The sequence below is a fragment of the Perissodus microlepis genome, chromosome 22 (genome assembly GCF_051167445.1).
Source record: "Perissodus microlepis isolate ML-2025 ecotype Zambia chromosome 22, ASM5116744v1, whole genome shotgun sequence".
Lineage (NCBI taxonomy): Eukaryota > Metazoa > Chordata > Actinopteri > Cichliformes > Cichlidae > Perissodus > Perissodus microlepis.
The window spans coordinates 7,792,979-7,811,757 of NC_140481.1; the positions used below are offsets into that span (position 1 = coordinate 7,792,979).

Here is an 18,779-nt window from a genome sequence, read left to right on the forward strand (position 1 = left end):
CATCTTGTCCACTGGGTGTGACTTCTAACACTTTATTCCTAATTATCACCATCCTGCAATAAGCTGTGTCAGTGAAGCCCTTTTTAATGGCAGTAATGACACCAGCTTAGGATGAGACGGTCACAGAAAAATGACCCCTTCCTAATTAAATGCTGTGTTGCCTCAGACCAAACGTAGACGATAATCACATTAAAGCATATGGGACTGCTTTCATCTGACCAATGTGAAGAAACAAATCATTTCAGCTGTAAGCTCTGCGAACGCACGCCTCTCTGCTTCAAACACCTCAGCGGTGCAAGAGATTCAAGTCTTCAAAAACAAACACTACCAACAGATTAAACTTTAAAAAATGATTCCAATGACGGCAGTGGCGATGAAGCTTCATAAAATTTTCTGTAATTGCTTCCCGTCAGTAACTATTGCGTTGGTATTAAAGCTATTTAGCTTGTTTGCTGGAGATATTTTGTGTAGTTCTTGTGGTCGCAGCGCTATGCATGCATGTCCTCTCGAGTGACAGGCTGTGATCCTGCTGTGAGGAGTGTGTACAATTTCAAACACGTCCTCCACGGCGTGTTAGAGAAAAGCAAATCGTTTGCAATCGACAATTTCTCCCGACCCTTTTTGCATATTTCTTTAACAGTGCGCGATTGTGTTCTGTCACTGGGGAGAGGCAGAGAGCGACGAGCGTACCGAGAGCAAGTGTGTGTATGTTTTCACAAAGAGGGTTATTTTTAGCTCACGTGCAAAAGCTTAAGAGTGAAATCCACAGAGGCCTGTGCAGAGGCAGGCGAGAGCAACAGTCTATTTTTAGACTGCGGCTGACTCTTTGTAACCCTTTGTTTGCAGCAGCTGCAGAGGCGGTGATGCTCCATCCATTAGCGTCTTGTTCGATATATGCTGAGCTCCAGCAAAGAGGAATCCTTACAGCCAATTACTGGATGTGGATAGGCAGTGAAGAATGCCTCTGTGCAGACAATATCCTAATGCGCTGGCTGTCATTAAAAGTGAGGATTCGTGTGCTATTACAGGGCTTGACAGTGTTTTCTATTTCTGTTTCAGCTGTTAAACGCCAGCAGCTTTTTTGGGGGCTGGGTGAAGGCATTTTGCCATTATTAGACAGCGCAGTGAAGAGAGGCAGCAGGGCATGTGAGTGCAAAGAAGAGAATGACGTGCAATTTAATCCCTCAGTTGGAGTTGAATCAAGGATGCTGCAGTTTGCAAATAATAATACATTACAAGTGTTACTGTAAGAGAACTGGATAATCCCTTGAGGGCGCAGGGCTTAAATGTCACATCAAGGTTAATTAAGTTACTGGAGAAGAAACTGTATGCGAGTCATATAACCGCCATGTCTGCCTGTATGAATAGCAGAGCCCGTTTTAATAACCAAATAAAAGATGAAAAATGACTGTGAAACAACTACGAGAGGCTGATAGGTGGAGTGGTTCTAGCAGCGCTGTATATAACAACATGTAAAAAGAGATCTCTGTGTTCCAACAGCTTAAGCATCCGCAGACAGCAACAGAGCTAAAACGCCCCCTAGGGAACGTATCGTTTCAGGAAAATGTGAGAGGAGGAAAAAAGAAAATCTCTGTAGACGATGACAAAAAAAAAAGACAACAGGTTGTGGAGCAAATATACGTGTCAGTGGTCACATGTTCTTATGCTCTGTCCTCAGCAGATATAAGGTGCTTTTAATAGATGTGATACATAATGAGTATGTGTATTTTCTAAATGCTTTTCTGCAAAAGAAAAGAAAAAATTATGATATAAAAACTCTGAGCTGGGACTGCTGGGGATGGGATAACTGACTGCAGATGTATTATGTGCTCTACTGCCATAAAAGTAGCACAAGAAGGGGGAAAGGTGGTCACCATGGAAACAAGCTTTGTTTGAAAAGCTCATGCAATGAGGCGTGTCTGCCCTTGTGCGCACCGATCCAGCAGAGCCAAAAGGCACAGCGAATGGGGAGGAGATGGCAAGAAATGAGAAAGTGCTGCAGTGAGTGCTAGCCACACGATCGACTACAGCTATTACGGAGCTGGCTCTGCACTGATAATGGTGGACGGCAGTGGGAACTAGTTAGCGCCAGGAGGTTGATTCTGTAATAAGATGTAAACCCCCCAAAGGCCTATTTAAATCTCCAAGGAGACGCAGCTGTCTGCTGATGCAGAGTGGGTGTTGGAAGGTCCGAGAGCAACCTGCTGCTGGCAAGGAAAAAGACACCAGATGACTTTCAAGGCTCGGAGCACGCAAACTACTCAGCCCTCAGAAATGATGTTGATTTTAAAAATATCCACTGACTGATGTGAATACTACTCTCCCATAAGACAACAATAACAACACCTAACAACATGACCGTATACTGATTGCAGATAATGACCAGAGCTGAGCAGTACAAAAACTGAGGTGTTTTATGAGGAGGAAATATTAAACATTTTTCTGCAGATGATTTTTCTGTGTAATTCCAAAAATAAGTCATTCTAACAAAAATTACTGTGGAGCCAGGAGAAATTTTGATTTCTTAAAATTAAATACAAACAAAAACTAAATTAGCACTAGAGGAACGTGTTGAGGCAAATGTGTGCGTGTGTGTTTGAGTTTACTGAAATCAGCCTGGTGCCTCATAGCAAGAAGGTCCTGAGTTTAATTCCACCATGAGGCCGGAGTCTTTCTGTGTGGAGTTTGCATGTTCTCCCCGTGTTTGCGTGGGTTCTCTCCGGGTACTCCGGCTTCCTCCCACCGTCCAAAGACATGCAGTTAGTGGGGATACATTAATTGGAAAGTCTAATTTGCCCATAGGTGTGAATGGTTTTCTGTCTCTGTGTTAGCCCTGCGACAGACTGGCAACCTGTCCACGGTGTACCCTGCCTCTCGCTCTAAGACATGGACGGAAGGCATGAAGTCCCAAGGCTGCTCTTAAAATAATTAAATAAATACATAAATAAAAACCGTAATAATCTTAAATGTATCTGATTTAAAGTTGGCTGATTTCCCTTTAAGTCCATCTCCTTTTGCACTTCTGCACTGCTGTAACCACTTGCACTTTAATGCCCACCAGTTTGTCAGTGTGTTAAACGTGAAACATGAAAGACTAGTGAGTAAAGAGAAAACTCAAGATTACACTTGATTGTTTCCTTGAATGTCCTCTTTCAGACACACTGTCGGGGCTGATTACAGTACACACTTACACATAAATGTACAAGGACAAAAAGACAATGATTGTGGATTAACTGTTGAGCTCATGCTGCCTCAAGTGTGGATACTCTGGAGTCTTCTGCTGAAAAATGCAGACCCACCATTGATGATCCATAACATGAAATTTGGATCTTGGTGCCAATGTCCAAGAGAAACAATCAAGATGTACACAAAGGTAAAGGCTTGAAGGGAAACTTGACACGCATAGTGCAGCTTTTAATATCCAGCATTTTTCCTAATATTTGAACCTTTGATTTGTAAACTCAAACCCACCTTCCAATTAGTGTAAGATTTGGGCACAGTGGCCTAAACTGTGGAATGAAAACTATTAAGAAAATCGGGAAGATATTGACGATGAGGTAAGAAGAATCACACGAAAGAGATGGTCACGGACCTCCTCCAATGGGTTACATTCATCCAGATGACAGCTATAGACAGAAGCCTCAGGGCTTCCGCTCTCCATTTCCAATAATTAGATACTGCTCCAACACGTGCATCAAACCCATCCTACACAAAACAATCAGTCACCAAACAAACTGACTGACTTGCAATAAAACCCACGTAATTACAGTGCTTAAGAACTCATCTTGGAAATGAAAATGACTTTTCAGTGTGACATGTTGGACAGTATTTCTTATTTTCTATTCATATTAACAACAATTTGCTTCATCTCATAATTTGCTCTATAGAATCTAAGAAATGTTGTATCCACCTGACAGCACAGAGGATCTCTCATTTTCCTCCTCAAAGACTACAGAGTAAGTGAAGGGCATGGTGCTAATTTACATGTCGTTTATGCAGAGCAGTGACCGTTAGTGCGTCATCATTTTGGGGGGATTAGCTACCATGCAGTAATCACAGGATGAATTCATTAGTTCATCAAATCCATAATCAAAATAAATGGTGAAACATACTAAAGAATGAAAGCTACATTTTACAGCGCCATTATTCAAATGGCCGTAATTTCAGAGAATTTCAAAGTTTACAAACCACTTTTGCGTTATATTTTGCAATGACAAATCCATTAATCACATTTAATAATTTAATCCATCAAAATTATACACACTGACACCACAGAAGATGAATAATGTGCAAAAATGAACAGATTTTTAGCGTTATACCTGCTTATGTTATTAGATAGCTGCTTTGTGAGTTTACAGTATGTGCTAGCAAACTACAAAAGGGCACCTAAATTAAAAACAAGAAAAAGAAAACAGACATGTCAATTAAAATGTCCTTCCATTAAAATTTCACAGTCACCTACTAGAACTGTGCAGTTTAGCCAGCTTTACAGAGGCTTGTGCCAATTGCAGGACTAGCTATACTAACTATGTAGGACTCACCAACAAGCTGTACAAGCATCTCACTTTCTATGGAGCTTTTCATAATGTGCTTTAATTTGCCAGAGGTACTTCCAAACCTCTCAAATCTTCAATGATATCAAAAGCAACATATCCACAATTCAGTTTAGCAACATAACTCAGTGAAAGTGAGTGTGAGGCAAGGGCCTTGAAACACTGAAATATGTTCGAGTGTGTCTACAGCGGCATCAGTTCTTAAAGTCGCCGTTTACCCTCTGGAGAATAAGTTCGTTTGAAAAAAAGGACGACAACACTGAAGTTTGAAAGTGACAGACCTGACCTATGTTTGGATCTTGATTGTTTAGCACCTTTAACTGCTGACAGCTGAGAACTTGCTCATAGTTTTACAGACTAAAAAGACAAGAAAAAACAAATAAAATCAATTGGAAAAGGTCAATGATAATTTTCAGTATCCTTCAATTCTTACAAGTTAGAAATTCAGTCTCAAATACCAATGTATAGGTCTGCATTTCAGTAGCAGTAACGGTGCTTGAAATTAGCATTTCACTGTATTCCAGAGCAGCATTCCATTTTCAGCACGATCCTGTAAAATCTCACACTTTGAATAGTTTTGAGAAAGAGCAATATTACGCCAGGAAAATCTGCAAAATCTAGGCACAAAAGAAGAAAGGACACACTATCGTTCCTCTGTTCTTCTCTGTTAAAAGCCGAAATGGGAGGAAATAATGGTTTGGATATCACTGTGGTGGGATCGCGTCAGTGTTTCAGAACCTTTTCAGGCTCCCAAACATCAAAGTGAGCATTCGCAGTGTGAGGTACTTCACTTTTCTCCCATTTGCCATTAAAGAAGACCATGAAGAGGATGAAGACCTTGTAAGACACGTCTGTGAATGATGTGAGAAGATGAAAGGAGCACTCAGTCTCTCACCCTCACAGGAAGAGATTACACATGTCACAAACTGAACTTCTCCAACACCGATAAGCTCTGTGTTTTCCTGTGACAGAAACTAAGTTATCGGATGTCATGTATCTGAAAATGCAGAAATGTGTATGAATATGGAAAAAGCTCAGTGTCTAGAAAAGTCTAAAAACTGCATTTCTCCTCTTCACTCAAGGCGGGTTTTTCATGACTTTTTATTTGCGTAGCTTTGAAAAGGCTCAATGTAAACAATTAAAAATCATAGCAGGAAAATACGGATGACTGACAGAGTCATTTCTGCAAACGTCAGATTGAAGCATTAGCTTCAGCAGTCCTGGATGAAGACTTCAGAAAACATCTTGTGCCTGACACCTCATTCATCATAGAACGGGACAGAAATATGAAATGACAGGGCCATCTGATGTCGACAGAGGATGGAGTTGGAAAGACGATCACAATATGGTTCAGCACAGTGGCCCTGTTTCTCACCGCATGCAAAATTCTACCCCACTCTGAATTAAGCATGCTCTGGGTATGTGAGAAAGGCATTTTCCAAACAAGGAATGGGGGATGAGTGATGCTGGGGAGGGTATTCTCTGCCTGGAAATAAGTGCATGCTGTGAAAGAATCAGTAGGCTGCTTCTGAGCTGATTTCCCGATGAATTCAAATATCAGGCCTCAAGAGAAATATCTATGGGACGGATATGCTGATTGGTGGGGCCTAAGGCAATAGCTGTCTTTAAATGGAATGCCATTCAAAGGAGGAAAAGACGTGCAAGTCTATACATACATCAACACGTGAATGTTCGACGGAAAGTATGAAAAAGTGCTTGGGTAAATGGGGCTGGTGTATAAAGCGCTTTAAGTGCTCAGGCAGAGTAGAAAAGCACTACATACCAGTCTATTTAGCATCAGCATTTGCTGCTACTTGATACTTGTTTGCCTCAGTGATTCACTGTCAGATTCTAAAGAGGCAGTGTTTTAAAGCAGTTACAGAGCATTTGACTTCCATTTAAGGTCATATCTTTGGTTTTATGATGCGATGGAAGAAAGTGAAGTTCAGCAACTAAAGAAATTACATAGCAGCAACAGATGGCCTGACTTTAAACAGCAGAAGAAAATACAGTAAAACAAAGACTGATACTAGAAAATCAGCATCACAAACCTTAATTCAATAACAGTTATATTTCTGGTTTAGTTCGCTGTACTCAAAGCGGACCTGTCAGGATTCTCCCTAACTTGTTGACTGGCTTTTTGAAAGCAAGGATGGAACAACTGTAGAAAATTGTCAGCGTTCAGTTGTGGATTCTTTGTGTGCCATGTTTCTCTTTTACATTGTCTCAGTTACAAGTAGTTATGAATAACCACCGAGCACATGCATTTGGTGCTTCACACAACCGCTCTGAGGTTTTACTTGCTTATTTTCAAAGATAACTACACTATCTGAGAGGACCAGGGTCAAATCAATCATTGGTGTATGGATGCATGCATCTTTTATAAGTATAATAATTTCAGTTCTACATTTTTTTGTTCCACAGAGGGTGGTAAATGGAAAACCAGCATGGAAGTTTGGAAGAGAAATCTCTTCCAAGAGACTGAAAATGGTAAAATTGCATTTTCAATTAAATACATGTATTCAAAATATGGCATTATTCAAGTTAACAATTACTTGCAGAAAGCCCCTGACATCAACACCTATAGGCAAATGTAAAATAATTGTTTTGGGTGTGTATAGTAATTGGAGCACCTGGAGAGCCAACAAAGTTCAAACCATAGTCTTTAAAGAAGAAAGAATGATGAAAATAACTATTGGGAAAGCCTTTAAATTGAGACATAAATGTAACGAAACCGATCCTCCTGTGGTCATAAATGACAGCAACGGCTTGTTTGGAAGTCTTACCAGGAGAAAGCTTTTTTTTTTCCTTTTTTTGGAATGCCCTTTGGATAAAACCAAACAGCACATCAGCACAGACACTTCATACCAACTACGGATGGTGGTAGCGGGGTGGTGATTTGGGCTTGTTTTGCAGCCTTAGGACACGGGCACCTTACTGTGACTGAGCTGACCATGAACTCCGGTGTCATGCAACAGAACAAGGATCTAAGCACAGCAGCAAATCTACAACAGAATGATTGAAAAAGAAAAGGATCAAGTTGCTGCAACGTGCAAAGTCCAAATCTCAATTGATTAAAATGCTGTGTGGACTTGCAGATAGACACCCTCAAACCTCAATGAACTGAAGCAATGTTGTAAAGAAGTGTGGGCTAAAATGCCTCCACAATGATGTGATGGATTATCACACAGAAAATAATTACTTGAACTTATTGCTGGTAAAAGTGGTTCTTTAAGCAACTGAATCTTTGGGTAAACTTGATCGTTAGCTGGACTGCGCACAGCCCTATGAAAACAGTACCCTTCAGTGTTACAATGAAAACCCACTACACTGCTGGTATTATAAAAATGGATTTTTTTTTTCCTTTTAGAAATTTGAAGTTATCTCCTTTTAGACAATAATAGCCCCAAATTGTGGCAAGCCTGCTGAACTTAACTAGTCATTTCTAACCAGGAAAGATTATTTGAAGAGCCGATTGCTGAGCTGTTTGGCTGTGTCTGAAAAGATCCCTTTCCACCCCCTAATTCGTCTCAGAAAATAACATCCCACCCCTGTAGAGAAGGGCCGATGAGTCACCAAACGGTGTACCTCCGCTCATGACCAAAGATTGCACTGGAGAGAGAGTGCCGACAGGAATCATAATTTGCCACTTTCCAGTGAAATGACAAGCTGAGAGAGACAGACACACAAGCGAGTGAGGCCGAGGTAAGCTGCAGGAGACGCTGATGATTTATGTGCACATGTGCTGGCATGTCTGAGTGGTATGGGTGGGGATGGAAGTAGGAAATTACAATTATTCTCTGACTTAGTAGATTTGTGTGCATTTATATTGTACTTTGTTACACTTTAAATTAATCGAACCATATTACAGAGGGAAGAAACACTTATCTATGCTTAAGGAATCAAAGCGATCTTCTTCTACACCAAGAGAGCCACAGAGCTCTTCGCTGTATGTCTCAACATTGTCAAGGAAACAAAACAACAGCAGCAAAAAAAAACCCCTTTTAATATGAACAGTGGCTGGGACCACTGGATGGTCATAATTACTGTGACCATTGCAAGAACTTCAAGCTTGTTGCCTTTGAAATGGTTGTTTCAAAGACAGGGAGCGGGTCTGTGGCCACCCGTAGTCGGTTGCCATCCTTAAAGAGGCTTTGATCTGTCAAGATGGTGATAAATGGCAATAACACAGTCAGTCTGCTATAAGTTTGTGACTGAACAGGGTAAAATAACATTTTTCTGAACTGGTGAAAATTGCAATTCTGTAGCCGTCTGTTTCAAATACACAGAATTTCACATCAACTAGAAAGTCATATTAGACTACTGTGAAAAAGCACCTCCTCCTTTCTGATGAACCTTTTTTTACATATTTGTCACACTTGTATGTTTTAGATGATCAAAAACATTTTAATGTTAGATGATAATAACCTGAGTAAATACAAAACGTATCATTTTTTTGGAAAGCCAAGTTAAATTTCATTTGGCACACATAGGCCTGATTACTGCTACATGTGTTGAATGAAGAAATCGCTTAAACAGAACCTGTCAGACAAAGTAAAGTAACCTAAAAGATGTCAAAAAGAAACACATTGTGGCACAAAAGAAACTCAGGAACAGATAAGAAAGAGAAACAAAGTGGTTGACATCTGTGAGTCTGAAAAAGGTTATAGCGCCATTTCTAAGGCTTTGGGACTCCAGTGTGTCACGATGAGAGGCTTTATCCACAACTGAAAATGTAGTCAACCTTCCCAGGAGTGGACGGCCTAATTACCAATTACAAAATTAATCCAAGATCGTACTAATGACTCATCCAGGAGGTCGCAAAAGAACCCAGAACAATATCTCAGCTTTCAGGATGGGGTTATCAAACATAAGGCCGGGATGGGGGGGCTAAAACATTTTGAACTTTTAACTTTTTCTTAATTTTACTGCTTGTCCTTCTACTGAAACTTCCACTAAAAAGTCTTCCTGTTTAGTTTGCGTTTTCACTCTCTACAATAGAAATGTCTTTAAAAAAGTGTGTCCAGAGTAAAATTATAGGACAGTCTGGGCAATGAGCTCCCAAGCACCTTTTCTGTAATTTCACACATATGTTTCGTGCAATCGAGTCCCAGATTTCTTTCATTAAACAAAGAAACATTTCTTCATCGTGTAGTAAAAGTAAGACGTGCTGTTGAAATTACATTTCTTTTTCTTATAGTGAGAAAATAAGGATTTAAATGCTATTTACACTGAAAGAAACTCAAAGTGTGCCCCCATTGTAAAATAAATAAAACACAGCACCACTACATTAAATAAAAGAGCTTTCCGAGGGAAAATGCGCGTGTCAAGTTCTGCTTTACCTTTCCTATATTTAAGGATAAGCTATGCAGTTCAATAACAAATAAACACTCAAAGCAATCATCGATTGACATTATTACCTACACAGAAAGCTCCACAGATTAAACGTCTACATGTCTCATACTTTCTGGCATGACTGAGGCAGGTTGTAACTGAGCCACATACATCATAATATACAGACGACTTAATGGTACATCCAAGACTTTCTCAGGTTTATATCAGAATCAGAAGTCCAGGCGCAGCGCAACAATATTTTGCAATTACACCTACAAGTCAGTGTGTTTATATATAACAACTCACAAATAGCTGAACAAATCCATTAAAGACATGTTCATACCCACAGATCATGGCCATAAGCAAATACACGCAGCTATAAGAAAGAAGAAAAAGAAACACCTATATTAACATTTAAACACTCGCCCTGCAGAGTTCTACTTGTCAAGTAGCTGGAAGGCAGGACGTCAATTCATAACTTTGATTTTTGCTTTAGGCAGTAACTAACAGTGAAGTGAACCAGCTCTGAAAGACCGAAAATATTGCCTGAATGCCTCAGGTGAAAGAAAAGAGCCAAATAAACTTCTGAAATTGTTTTGTTTTGACTCATCACAATACAGGAAGTACACTGAAAATATCTGTATGTTTGTAAAAGTCAAACCTTCCACTCACCTCTGGCATTCGCTGGCATGGAGAACCAGGTCCTGATTGTTCTTGGCCCTGACAGTGAGTTCGTGCTCTGTTGGGTTGAAGATGTCGAGCAGTAGATGACAATGGCGGGTGCTGTGGACACAGAAACAAGAAGTGACTGTATATTCTGCACCATGCTGCTGTCAGCAGTTTTAGCATTTGAGAAACGCTGCAAATGTTAGGAAGAGGTCCCAGGAGGGTGCTGGAAAAACTCTACTATGACGCCATCCTCACAGAAACATCGAAAAATCAACTTATATTATAGTTTGCATCTAAATATCATGGCACACGTATTATATTATATTATCTCCAGTATAATATTATCTAATAATCCCGAGTTAATAATGTCCAGCTATTTATAAATCAATACTTGGTATATATTATCTACTTCTGCATAATGCTTATATATCTAATACAATACCATTTCCTTCCTGTGTTGTTTGTGGTCTACTGAGGGTTTTTGTATCTTTATTCTATATTCAATGTGAAGGAGGTACTCTTAGTATGTCAGTTGTTCAATTGCTCTGATCAGTTTCTCCTCATCTGTCATCTGTATTATTTTTCATTACTCCTGTTGTTTTATTTTTTGTAGATTTGTTGTTTTTAAATGTGCTTATAAATGAATTGACTTAGTTTTGCATTATCTATATAGTTCTGTTGCTCGTGTGTGTGGTAGTTTAAGCTGCACCTAGAATGAGATATGCTGCATAAATAAAAAATAGCTTTTTTCCATTTTGCACAGGTTTACATAATTCACACTCACAAATGCTAAACTTAAAGCTCATCATCTGTGTGCTGCAGTCTGTCTGTAACCTGTGCATATAACGGTTTGCTTATTCATATAGGAGTTCATTATTTTCTAAATTAAATTACCTTCTAAAAATACAGACCAACATACATGGGCCAACCAAAAGCACGACATCAAGAGAAGACACGGTGTGAAGTACTCATCACTCCTTGTCACAACATCAAAGGTGGCGGTGCTTTCATCAGGCCCACAGGTCTAGCTGGGGCAGGTCATCTCCACATAATACCGCGCCTGCTTTTCTCATGCAGATCATAAGAGGGCCAATTTGTGATTTAGATCAAGTCAGGAGAGATGATGCTGGATTTTCAAAGAGTTAATTTTAACCCCTAAGTAGGTGTTATTTTTTTTTTCCCTCCATAATGACAGATAAAAGGAAGGGCTGTCGCAAAACAGAAACAGAAGCACACTGACCAGTGCAGCGAGTATATGGTTACATAAACAAGCAGTTTATAGACGTACAGCAACAATGTGACAGAACTTCGCGGCTTTACGGTATTATAGAAAGTGGCCAAACTTTCTGGGTAAATTATATGTAAAAGCTTTGGACTCTTTACATTATATAGCTTCAGATATTTGCTTTAAAATCAATATTTACCACATTATTGGTTGATCACGATAAACCATGATAAATGAGTCAAATGTGTAAAAAATTACAGTTAGGACCTACAATTCATTGCCGACATTTTACTTTGTAAACAAACAAACTGTGTTCAAACAGTGAACACAGAAACTATAACTAGGAACGACAGAACTGACACCAGTGTTGTAAAATTTTGTGAAGTCCATTGTTCCATCATCCCTCACATTCACCCTCCTCCCACCGAGCTCTTTGCCTCTTAAATCTCACGGTTAATGGAGGCTTTAGTCGAGCTTTCCCTAGTCCCTAATAAACTGACGTGGCAATTAAAGGAGCATATTTTTTAAGGCCTATCCCGGTTCCTTTAATTGTCTAGTTGTCTTCGTTGTCAGATGTGATTAACAGGCAGAAAGGGGGAGGTGCTGATTTATCAGCCATCCTGTTCAGCGAAGGAGATCAATCAGGCATCGAGTTAAGAACGCAAGCCTCATTGCTCATGTGCTAAGCACCAGGTAGAGTGACAGAACAGACAGCAATGGAGGCGCACACGATGTGAAGTCACACATTTTTGTAGGCGTTAAAAGACTAAGGGATGAAATGATTCTGCGCAGCGGTTGGACGACTTCATTCAAGATCTGTCGCCGCAACAACTGCCGAACGTCTGTAGACGAAAGCTAAAGATTATGCTTTTGAACTAGTGGGAACTGAGTCATAACACTGAATCATTTTGATAAGTATTCTGAGCTACTACGCTGGGCACAGAGATCTAAGCTGAATAAATAATTCAAAACCGCCAATAGGGTTTCAAACTATTTGTCTCCATTTCAGTCAGTGAATTTTTACATTCCTCTTTGAAAGCAGAGAGAGGCGGAGAGGGAGCAAAATTATCCCCAGCATTTCAAAGTGAACGCACATCCAACCTGCTTCTTTGTTCGTGGTGTACAAAGCAAATCATTCACTAATGAAACAGCAGTACTGCTGCCTTACATACATTTAATATAACTCACAACTATAGATTGCTTGCTTTAGTTGTGGAGCAACACCCTAAAGTTTTGAAGGTGGCAGGGATTCGTTTCATCCTACTACCAATAGATTTCCATGCATATGTGATGACACCTGCAAAAACAGCAGATCATTTTCAGTGCACCTGGTGCTGAGCCAAAGAACAGAGTACAGTGAGTTAATGACTGTCACTGCCTATTCCCGAGAACCCCACAACACTAACAAATGAACCACGAGGTCAGTATTCTGCTCATTTGAAGAGGACCCTGTTGCAGAAGAGTAATTCTCCGAGTCTGCCACATATTTCTTTGAAACCACGACCACAAAAAGCAAGACTATGCAAACCCTGTAGGTACAAAAAGGACAACAACTGTTGTTTTATGCCTATAAAAAATTTCTGGCTCTATGTTTTTCTTGTGTTCTTGGACTCTGCTGGAAATGCTTTAAAATATTTGGCTTTGCATGAACCTCAGTTCAAAGCTAGGTCATGCTGGTTTTGTAAAGCAAACATAAATATAGTTAAACAACAGTATATAATATATAGTTAATGTGTACTATTTTCTGTGGACACATCCTACTTTGCAACTGCGTATTTTTATCCTCGGACTGCACTAGAGTAGTTTTGCATGACTCTCAGTTCAAAATAATCTTTATTTATGGTCCTCGGTGCTGCTACTTCCCTTAAAGACAACTTTCCTCTGATTAGTTTCCCCTCACAAAAAGGTTTGAACAACACACGAGGTGATCTCCCTCCCAGAGCCGTGAAAGTCATAAAGAAAATCCCCCGACTGACATCATACAGAAAGACAAATGCGGGGGGAGAGTCTGAGACAGAGTGGTTAGAAAAAGCTCAGTCCGAAGCCTGACCTTTTAACCCACAGGGGTTACTTTGTATCTGACATTGTTATTTGAAGTTTTGCCCATGTTTAATATGACTATACGTGTCAAAAAATGAGAAAGAGTATAATGGGTCGACTTTTTAAAAAAACTATTCAATCAAAGTGTTTGTCATTTTGATGTGATTGGGGACATTGTTGGGGCAAGACAGCAGGGTGGTAAAAATAACACTGTGAGAACCAAAAACGCAAAGATGGTTAGAGCTGAGCCCACACCTCAGTCAGTTCTGCAAATTGCAATGAATAGGTGCTGATTTTGCAGGCCTAGTCTGACACAAAAACGTGACATACTCCCTGCACACTAATTATTAAACACACAATGAATATTTGTTATACACTAAATGTCTTGTCAGCATTTGGACAATGTCCATAAAGAATTAAAATCAAAGCCCAAACAATCCTTTGCCAAAAAAAACAGTCAACAGAAAACACACTAAAGAAGAATTAGAATATCATGAAAAAGGTCTTTTTTTGTACTTGGTGCTAATTAAGCACATGCAGCCACAATCAAAAGAAAGGCTGTTGATTTGAAAGCTGTCCAGATGACAGTCATCACAGCCTGCTTCCTCCTCAAGGAGGGTAAGACGCAGAAAAGGCTGGATGTTCACAGAGTACAGCATAGAAGCACATTAAAAAAGGCGTTGATGGCAAAGGAACAATCTGGTAAGACAAACTGAATCTTTGCCTTTTGTCCCGTCTTCCTCCCATCACCCTCCGACTGGTCCAGGCACTCGGTGTTGCGATTGGCATTTGGCATAGAGAAAAGATTTTAGACGCTGTATTTCTTATGTGCACAATGAACTTTTCTACGTGTCTTCTGTCCTGTCATGGCTGCCCCACCATGAACCTGGCTCTGCCGGAGGCTTCTTCCTCTTAAAGGGGAGTTTTTCCTTCCCACTGTCGCCAACTACTTGTTCAGAGCGGGTCGTCTGATTGTTGGGGTTTTCTCTCTAATATTGTAGGGACTTACAATATAAAGCACCTGAAGCAACTTCTGTCATGTGGCACTATATAAATACAACTGTATTGAAATTAAGCCCACTATTAAAGCAACTGGGACTGCAATAACACCTCAGCTGTGCCATAAATCGACTGCCTCCATGTCCTGCTGCTTGTTGCAGTAACTCGTGGTAAAAGAGGCCCAACCAAGAGGGTTTAAACCCTTTTTTGATTGGTCCTAGCAAATATTCTAATATTTTGAGACAATGGATTTTAGATTTTCATAAGATACAAATCATAATCATCAAAATGAAAACAAAAAGGCTGAAAACAAATATGAAACTTAACTTTTTCATGATGTTCTCAGTTTTAGAGATATACTCGTATTTAAATTTTTTAACAGTATCTCCACATAGAAATAGATTTTATCTCTCCGAGTTTTACTTTACCTCTCCTTGACATTTTTCATTCACTCCAAAATAATAATAATAATAATAATAATAATAATAATAATAATAATAATAATAATAATAATTTTCACATTAAAATTTCGACATGATACCCAGTGAGGGCTGATGTCAAAACTTTTTCACAGCCCTACTGTTTACCAGAAAGTTGTGATATCTGCCAGCAGTGGAGGCTGATCTCCATATTCTCAGTAAGGCCTCAGTCATACAAGAGAATGTGAGAGGTTTTTCACTCGGGTGCCTCGTGACCTGACGCTAAATAATGTTTCGTGTTCTTTTACACATCGTACGTGGCAGCTGTTACACTCAGAATTCAGATTTATGCAGATGAACAGTTTGTAGTAAAATCTGCTAAAATCCTGCGCTCCACACACACTCAGTCCCCAACAATTTCTAACAGAAGACTTATTAACACATATTTATCCATCTTCAGTATCGTCTCATTTGCTATCACATTGTTTTAAGAGAGCAACACATGCGTAAAACCTGAACTATTCTATTATTTTTTTAGTACATTACTTGTTCCCTTATTTTTCAGCCACAAATTTGTGCTGTTTTTGATAAAATGCTGGTCATTAATGAAGTGAACAAGCTGCATCTGTTTATAATTTCTAAATGATGAATTTTCCCCACTTAGATGGGGCCCATTCTCAGCCTGATGTGTGGTTTCTGTGCACGCCACCGCTGGCACTGCCCCTGGTTCATACCACAACAGAATTGAGATTTATCACCGGCAATTGTGGTATTATCACAAACAAACTGCATGCAAGTGCCAACTTGATCCAGTTAAACTAAAATTGATAGACTGACTCCATCCTACTGCTGTTTTATCCCTGTCTTACAGCTAGCTTGACGCACCAAAGCCAGTTTGAAGTTTGAAGATTTCAAAGGCACATTGTCACAATTACTTTGCTCATGCAGTGGTTTCCAACGACCGTTTTCCCTGATGTGACGTAGCCTGAACTATGCATGATTAACAGAATGCACATCCATAAAATTTTCCTCCTCAACAGCAAAGCATTTTTCCAGGTCAACACAGTGCTAAGTGAATAGGATTTTAACAGGTTCCTGTAAAGTATGGATCACTGAGCATTTCACACATCCTGCCTATTCATCACATTCTTTAAGAGATCTGTCAACTCACACATGGCCTTACTCTGAAGAGGCCCAAAAGAACAAAACGCTACTGAATTGTGTCATAAACATTATGAGTAAAAGGTCAAATAAGATGTGATCGGTAGAATAGAGAAAACTCAAACTGGCATTTAACTTAGACTATAAAAAATATAAACTGCAGGCATGGTGGTGGGTATGTTGGGAGGCTTACTGAGAATATGGAGATTGGTTATCTGGTTGTCAGATAACCAATTGAAAAAGGGTTTACAATGTCAATAAAAGCTTATTTTATATCAGTAAAAAGTAAATACTATATGCATGACACTGCTCCCAGAAATTAAAAAACAAAAAAACAAAACAAAACAAAAACACACACACACAGAGAAGACAATCAGATCTCAGCAGAGGGGGAAAAAAGTCGTGCTGGAAACACCGATATGGACTTTGTCAGGAAAGAAACTAAAATGATCGACCTACAGAATTCCCAGACACCCAAAGTGAAAAAATGATGCAGCAAGCTAGTCCATTTTGCAGCAACTCTAAATGGTACTCAGTAGTTTGTATGACCCCCACGTGCCTGACAATGTCAGGATAATCCTCAGATAGTGTCCTTTTGGAATTCTTTCCAGATCTATTCTATTGGATTTAGGTCAGGCAACCGTGGTTCCAGTCAGTTCTTCCAGGAACTACCTGCATACTCTTACCACATGAGGCCTGGTGGTCCTTGGTTCCACCAGGAGGAACCAAGGACCCACTGCACCACCGCCAGATCTTACAGTGGGTCCAAGGACTTTATCCCGATACCCAATAACACGCGGGGCGCTGTTGCCCAGCCTGTTGAGATCTGTGTATCCCTCTATTGATATGATCCTGGCAGTGCTCATCCTGCTCCTGCTTGCACGAAGGAGCAGATACCGGTCTGTGGGGTCCAGGTATTGCCTCATGGTACCAGTAGTGACACTGACCACAGAAAAACACAAAACTAGCGAAGAAACTGTCAGAAAAGATGACGGGGGGGGACGGACACACATCAGGGGCCTCCACGTGGGTTGTTTCATTGTTCCCCCACTAGTGCACCTGCTGTTAATTTCATTAACGCCAAAGCACCTGAAAGAGATTAACAATCGCTCGGCTACCGAACGAGATGGAAATCATGTCGTGTTATTTTAAGCACAGAACCACTGCAGTGGGGCCGGCCATGGGGGGTTGAGGTGTATGGGGAGAGGAGAATCAGGACGAAGTATAAAGTTGAGTGAATGTAATTTATGTTTGGAAAATGCCCAAACGCTTATTGAACCTGGTCGTTTTTTCATTAAAGACTGATTTGGAAAAAAAAAAAAGATGGGTGGGTGATCGTCTTGGGAGGGTCCAGCTTTCATTTTCTTAAGGGGGCTCCTGCCAGGAGAAAGTTTTGATAACCACTAATTTAGGGTGATCAAGTTTTACGCTTTCACATCGTAGACAGATGATGTTGTCAAGCACAGCATGTACTCGTTCATTTGGCTTACTTCAAGGTATTTGATCGTGATATGATTTAGTAAAATATTCCATTTTTCAGCCAGAGCTGACAAGAAACAAGCCTGACTAGACTACACTCAGCAACACTCAGTTTTAAACAAATTGTGAAATTTCTCACATTCTCTTTGCTCATAAGAAGCCTAAAGGTTAAATCAGTTTGTTAGTGGCCAAATTTTGTCCCCTAATCTTATTTTGAAAAAGAAGGAGACAAAAAAAGCTTCTCCCTAATTCATAAAAGGTCACTAAAGCGTATGGCTATGCATAAGGAGATATGACCTTTTGCACATTTGCCTAATGTGCAAGCCACTATTTTATTTTGACATAAACTTATTTAATTTTTCTTTTCACTTTATTCACATTGTGTTCCTTACTTGATATAAGCATATTTAAAATGCTGTGCATTTGTTCTGGAAGCATTTGCATTGAGAACAGCATAACTCAGAAAAAGAGAGTGGTAAATGAGATGCAGAGGTCACAGCAGAATGTAACTCATTAGCGTAATCTGCTGGTCTGCTGTTATAACACTAATATTACTGTACATATCAGGTGGTGACATGCTGTTGAAAGTGTGAGCAGTGAAAAAGGCAAGCAGGAAGTCAAAGGAGGACAGTAAAAGGTGAACAGCAGACGGTGGCAGCTATCTTATTAGCCGTGTTAGCCAGTTAGCTAGCTAGGTGACAAAACATGCCTCACTGGACAGTAACAGTGAAGGACAGAGACAGGAGAAAGAATCACAACTGTATGGAGTAATGAGCAGATTTATCTTTGTAAAGCTGTAGTTATTCTTCTTTGTCTGCACCTGTGGATCATCTCTAGGACACATTCACGAGTTGATGTCACTAGCAATCCAGCAACACACAATTCTGGATTAACCATACT

The 18,779-nt window shown here is 39.9% G+C and overlaps 1 protein-coding gene across 2 annotated transcripts in view; it reads right to left on the bottom strand.

The window, feature by feature from the left end:
• Positions 1–18,779, bottom strand: part of trappc9 (trafficking protein particle complex subunit 9) — a 235,203-nt gene that overhangs the window by 85,146 nt on the left and 131,278 nt on the right. For both annotated transcript variants that reach the window (XM_084919346.1, XM_084919345.1), the window contains one exon: positions 10,560–10,670. In XM_084919346.1, coding sequence (XP_084775472.1) covers positions 10,560–10,670 — 111 coding nt within the window. The remainder of the gene's footprint in view (positions 1–10,559; positions 10,671–18,779) is intronic.